At 60.2% G+C, this 5,734-nt stretch overlaps 1 protein-coding gene across 3 annotated transcripts in view; it reads right to left on the bottom strand.

Annotated features, from left to right (window-relative positions):
• The window catches only part of ZFYVE28 (zinc finger, FYVE domain containing 28), a 111,162-nt gene that overhangs the window by 75,253 nt on the left and 30,175 nt on the right, over window positions 1-5,734 (bottom strand). For 2 of the 3 annotated variants that reach the window (XM_011970852.1, XM_011970853.1), the window contains one exon: window positions 4,240-4,329. The exons of the other annotated variant lie outside the window; for it this stretch is intronic. In XM_011970852.1, the coding sequence (XP_011826242.1) occupies window positions 4,240-4,329 (90 nt within the window). The remainder of the gene's footprint in view (window positions 1-4,239; window positions 4,330-5,734) is intronic. 3 annotated transcript variants of the gene reach the window in all.

The following is a 5,734-nucleotide window of genomic DNA, read 5'->3' as shown; positions in this document are numbered from 1 at the left end:
GGTGAAACCCCGTCTCTACTAAAAATACAAAAAACTAGCCGGGCGTGGTGGCAGGTGCCTGTAGTCCCAGCTACTCGGAGGCTGAGGCGGGAGAATGGTGTGAACCCGGGAGGTGGAGCTTGAAGTGAGCCGAGATCGCGCCATTGCACTCCAGCCTGGGCGACAGAGCGAGACTCCGTCTCAAAAAAAAAAAAAAAAAAAAAAAAAAAAGATAAATCCCCAAAAGCAAAACCAGTTTGTCGAAGAGTCTGAGCCTCGTGGAGACTCTCCCCAGGATGCTTGTCTCCACTGGCAGAAGGGACTGACTGGATGCAGGTCTTAGGGAGGGGACAGACCGAGGGGTTCAGGGCAAGTGGGGCCCCTCTCCTGCGGCTCAGAGCAAGTCCCCACAGGGATGACCTCCAGTTTTTGTCCTCGCTGCCTGGTAAGGCCAGACTCTGCCAGGCTGCACCCTAAACAGGGGGCAGGGTCCCACCCAGCCCTCCCCTCCACCTCCCCGTGCCAACCTGAAGGCCTCGGTTTACCACTGCCTCTGCCCCAGGCGTCCCCTGCCGGCCACAGAGCTCGAGTTTCTGCTTTCTTGTGTCACAGGTGAGCAGCAGGCTCTGACCCTTGGCTGGGCTTGGTTCTGCCACCTCCAGCTGTTGACCCCCAGCAGAGCCTTTGCCACTGGAAGCCCCTCAGAAGGGGGCCGGAGCCTGGCCCGCAGCTCGTGCTTGGTCGATGTGGCATCACAGTTCTGTGACACAGTGTACTGGAGAAGGGACTGGGGCTCCTGGGCAGCAGCAGAGTCGCGGGCAGAGCCACAGAGGAGCTCCACCCCCAGCTCCTGCCCCGCTCAGCGCCCCCACCTCCCCTCTGCTCTCAGTGTTCCCTGGGGGTCACCTGGGGGTCCCAGGATGCCCACTTCACAGAGGCAGGATCCTGCGAGGGTATGGGCCCAGGAATGCAGGCTACAGGGGTCTTCATTGCTGCAGAAGTTCCTGTGGCCCCTGGTCCTTGCTCGAGCCCTGGCCACGCCCCTGCGCATACACCACCTGCACCAACGTGCACCCTCCCGCCACCTGCACGGCTCCCACCTCTGGGCCAGCTGCCCTGGTGAGCTTCTCCCTCACGCCTCCAGCTCCTGTCCACCCCATCGGGTCCCTGCACTGAGTTCCCCTTCCAGCATCCAGAACATTCCACAGCCCTGTGGTCAGCCCACCTGTCCATCTCCCTGCTACAAGCATAGGGTGAGGTATGCAGCAGGCACTCAATACTTGCTCACTGAGTGAACACAAGAAGGAGCAGGCTCTGGGCCCCAACCCGGGCAGCTGTGGCTTCTGCCTGTGAGGCTCAAAGCGGTTGCTGTGGACGACGAGGAAGAAGACCGGGAGCCACTGATGGTGCAGGGCCCCAGTGAGCATCCCCGAGGGGTGGCCTTAGGAACAGCTGCCTGCTCGGCACTCTCCCGCTCAGCACTCACTTGCTCTGCTGGAGGCTCGCCGCACAGAGGGGTTGCAGTGGCAGCCTGGTACACCCCACGGTTCCTCGTATCCGCAGCCTGGCTCTGCGGCTAGATGCCTGCCTCTGGGGGGCTCGCAGCTGGCCACCCCCCTGGACAGGCCTGCTCCCTGGACTCCGGCTTTGGGCTCCTGTGCCTGCTCATCCTTCCTCCCTCCTTCACCTCCTGGGGGTCCCTCACTCCCTTTCCAGGCTCTCCCTCTGTCCTGAGCTGGAGAGGACCCCACACCAGTGCCTCCAGGAGGGGACCCACGGGACAAAGCCTCTGCCAACAGAAGCCCCAGCTTCCCTCCCCCACCTCCCTCCTTCAGCCTCCCAACGAGCACTGGCCTCCCTTGCTGCCCTTCCCTGACCCCCCACACTCCCACACCTCCCTCCCCCAGCTGCCCCCACAACTCCCCCAACCTCCCTCCCCTGGCCTCCCCTCCCCAGTCCCCCACTCCCCCCCGCCTCCCCTTGCCTCCCAGGATGAGAGCTCAGGACAGAAGGAGGAGCAGAGGTTTGGCCACCGGCAGGTGGACTGAGGTTGGCAAACAGGACACAGATGATACTGGTGGGAAGCGGCTGCTGTTCTGTGGTCGCCTGTACTTGGCAAACGTGGGCAGCAGACTCAGTGTGAAAGTCCAGAAACACAGTGTGCCTGGGATGCGGCCTGCGGGGAGGGTCACCTGGGGTCATCGGCACACACCAGGCCCGACCTTTAAGAGGAAGTCCAGCCAGGGCCTCAGCAGTGCGCTGACACGGGCGTGAGTGGGCGTGACTGGGCGTGAGTGGGCGGGTGGCTTGGTGCCACACCTCAAAGCACGCACGGACAACTTTCTACAAGGACAGCAGAGCTGCTCATTTGCTGTGAGTGCCCTTGGGACAAGGAGACACCTGTACCCGAGGGAAAGGCTCACCGCGCCCTGCGCCCTGGCGGAGACAAGGCCGGCTCACCGGATCTTTGCTGTTGTGTTTTTTAAACAAAGAGAAGAACAAGGACCAAAATTGCCTGTCGTTTTCTTCAAAGTGAGTTTGGCCACAGAGAGACACTTGTCTAGTAAAGAAAAACAATGTCACCAAATCCTGTGGCCCACGGGAAGGGGTGCTCTGTAGTAGCTGCCGGGTAGCCTCTCCCCATCAGGACACTTCCCTTCAAGCCACCTTGGAGGCCACTGGGGACACCCCGCCCTCCAGCCTCGAGGTCTTCAGGTGAAGGGAAGTTCCCCGACTCTAACGGGAGGAGGATATCCGAGCCTGCCTCCGAGCCTCCCTCTGGCGCAATGTGAGGCTCGCTCTCTCTGGTTTGCTAACTTTGAAAGACGCAACCTCTGTGAGGACAGGTGAAGAACAGTGCAGGAAACAGGCCAGGCCCTGAGCTATTGGAGGGGACTCTGGGGAGCCAGGGCCCGGCACATAGAGACCACGCTGGAGCCCTCCCTGAGGAGGAGGCGCCCAGGACCTAGGCGAGTGGGCAGCCTGGCCCAGGGCAGTCCGGACTGGCCCCGGCAGCAGCCCCCATTGCTCCCCGCTCCAACAAGGGGTGATCGGCACATCCCGGGGTTAAGCACCTCTGTCCCCTACAGGCCTGGCCACCGGCCCCAGCCCACTGCACTGCCACCGCCCCACATGCTCCCACCTCTGCACCCCCATTTCCCATGGGAGGGGTATCCATGTTCGACCCCAGCACGCTGCCACGTGTGCCTGTGCCCCGGGGTTCCCTGGGGGTCCTCAGCACGGCCTGAGCCTGGGCCAGTCCTGGCCTCTGTGCCCACCGCACACTCCCTGACCACTTCACTGATGTCCACATCTCCACAGGGCATCTCTCTCAAGGGATCCCCATCCCCTACTCTGCGCAGTCCCACACCTGCAGGCCGCTGCCCACTGGACCCTCCCCACTCCCCGCCAGCTGCAAGCTCCGTTAAGCTCTCTGTGGCCCACTCACGGTGTTCCGCCCCCGTGACCATCCACCTGGCAGGGGCATGGGGAATCCCCGTCTAGAGTCAGGGTGTGGCTGAGCAGCATGGGCCAAGCCTCAGAACCCCTGGGTTCTGACCTTGGCCCCAAGCAGCTCAGAGACGCTGAGTGGGTGACCCCATGCCTCCTGCCTCGGTGGATTTCAGGCCTGAGCTTCCATGTGCTGTTTTCACGTCCTTGAGCCCCACAGGGCCCTACAGGCTGCCTTGAGTTCCCTGCTCTCCCAGATGGGCCCCGCTGGCAGGAAAGGCTTCACACAGGTATTCCCGCAGCCAGACCAACTGCCCCCACCTGCCCTTCAACCCAATGAGCTTCACCTCCCTGCCAGCCCCCAAATCATTCAAACAAGCCAATCACATCCTCCTGAGGGACCAGGGGGCACCTCGTCCTCTTGTTACCACCAAGTCTGCCTCCCACAGCCCCTGTGAGGCCACTCTGTTCCGAGCATGGCCCTGTGTGACCCTCATGGTCTCCTGTGACTAATGAGCTCACATGTCGATCTCACCTGTCCAGTGCCAGGTACCAGGTGTTATGCCACCTCGCCCTATCTAGGGTGACAGAGCCTCCCTCACCAGCAAGGTGAACAGAAGGCACTCAGGACACGTGGTCCCTGGTCTGCTGAGGGCCGAAAGCAGGCCTGCCTGGTGACTGACCTGGGGCAGCCGAGCGGCCACTGTGCGGTAGAGGCGCCATGGAACAGCACCCACACGGGACCTGGCACCGTCAGCCCTGCCCGTCCTGCAGGTTTCTGCAGAGGGCCTGGGCACAGGAGGCACTCACCACACGATGGCCAGCCTGGGGATGCTGAACATGAGGGCAGGCTCGTAGTCATCAATCATGTCCTGGGTCAGGTACCCGAAGTCAAGGGCCCTGTCCGGAGAGAGGGACAGTGAGCAGCGTGAGGGCTGGTCCACCACAGCCACAGGTCAGACCCCAGCAGGGATGGGCAGTGCGCTCAGTATGCACCTGCGGTCACGCGTGGTGGCCACATCAAGAGGTGACACATGCCACCCCTGGTCCTCATATGTGCAAGGGGCTGGGGCTGCAGGAAAAGGCCACGCACTTCCCTGAATGCCCTGGCAGGTGGCTCCAGCTTGACCTTTCCATCTGCCAGTCCCCACCTCTGTCCCAGGAGGCAGGGGCAAGGAGGATGTGTGAGGACAGCTATGATGCCCAGCAAAGAAGGTAAGGCAACCCAGAGGACAGCTCTGCTCGGCCAGGAAACTGAAACAACTCCAGTGTCAAGAATGAATACAGAACAAAAACACTGCCCCAAACAATTCAACACTTCCCTGAGAAACCAGCTTTATTTCCCCCCACCCGGGGCCTGCACAGGCCTTTTCCTGCACCTCGTGAGCAGGCCTGCTGGCGTCGCACCTTTTCAAGATAAAAGGAATTTCCTGTCATCTTATTTTCTGATAATTTGAAATATCTCTCAAAGCATAAATAGTAAAAATTTGCTTTTTAAAAATAACAAACATACAATGTGATATTAGTCCATTTCAAATCTTCCAAACACCAAAGTACCACTCGAACAAGAGAAACAACAAGGTTACATCTTAGCCCCAAAGTCCGCTGAGAAAACCAGACTCCAAATTACTGTACAAAGCCTGAGAAGAATACTGATGGCTTCCCCCGCCCCCACCCCCCACAAAAGAAACACTTGTTCAGCAGACTTAAAACCCAGCAACAACCCAATCCTGGCCTGGGGAGGTGAGGAGTGAGGATTGAGGAGTGAGGAGGTGAGGATTGAGGAGGTGAGGAGGTGAGGAGTGAGAACGTGAGGAGTAAGGAGCTGAGGAGTGAGGAGGTGAGGACTGACGAGGTGAGGAGGTGAGGACTGACAAGGTGAGGAGTGAGGAGGTGAGGAGTAAGGAAGTAAGGAGGTGAGGAGTGAGGACGTGAGGACTGAGGATGTGAGGATTGAGGAGGTGAGGAGTAAGGAGTTGAGGACTGACGAGGTGAGGAGTGAGGAGGTAAGGAGGTGAGGAGTGAGGACATGAGGACTGAGGAGGTGAGGATAGAGGAGGTGAGGAGGTGAAGACTGAGGAGGTGAGGAGTGAGGAAGTGAAGGGTGACGGGGTGAGGAGGTGAGGAGTGAGGAGGTGAGGAGGTGAGGAGTGTGGAGTGAGGAGGTGAGGGGGTGAGGAGGTGAGGAGTGAGGAGATGAGGAGGTGAGGAGTGAGGAGGTGAGGAGTGAGGAGGTGAGGAGTGAGGAGGTGAGGAGGTAAGGAGTGAGGAGGTGAGGAGGTGAGGAGTGAGGAGGTGAGGAGGT

Source organism: Mandrillus leucophaeus, unplaced genomic scaffold (genome assembly GCF_000951045.1).
Source record: "Mandrillus leucophaeus isolate KB7577 unplaced genomic scaffold, Mleu.le_1.0 Scaffold98, whole genome shotgun sequence".
NCBI lineage: Eukaryota > Metazoa > Chordata > Mammalia > Primates > Cercopithecidae > Mandrillus > Mandrillus leucophaeus.
The sequence above is the reverse complement of the archived record's forward strand: the minus strand, read 5'-3'. Positions and strand labels throughout refer to the sequence as shown.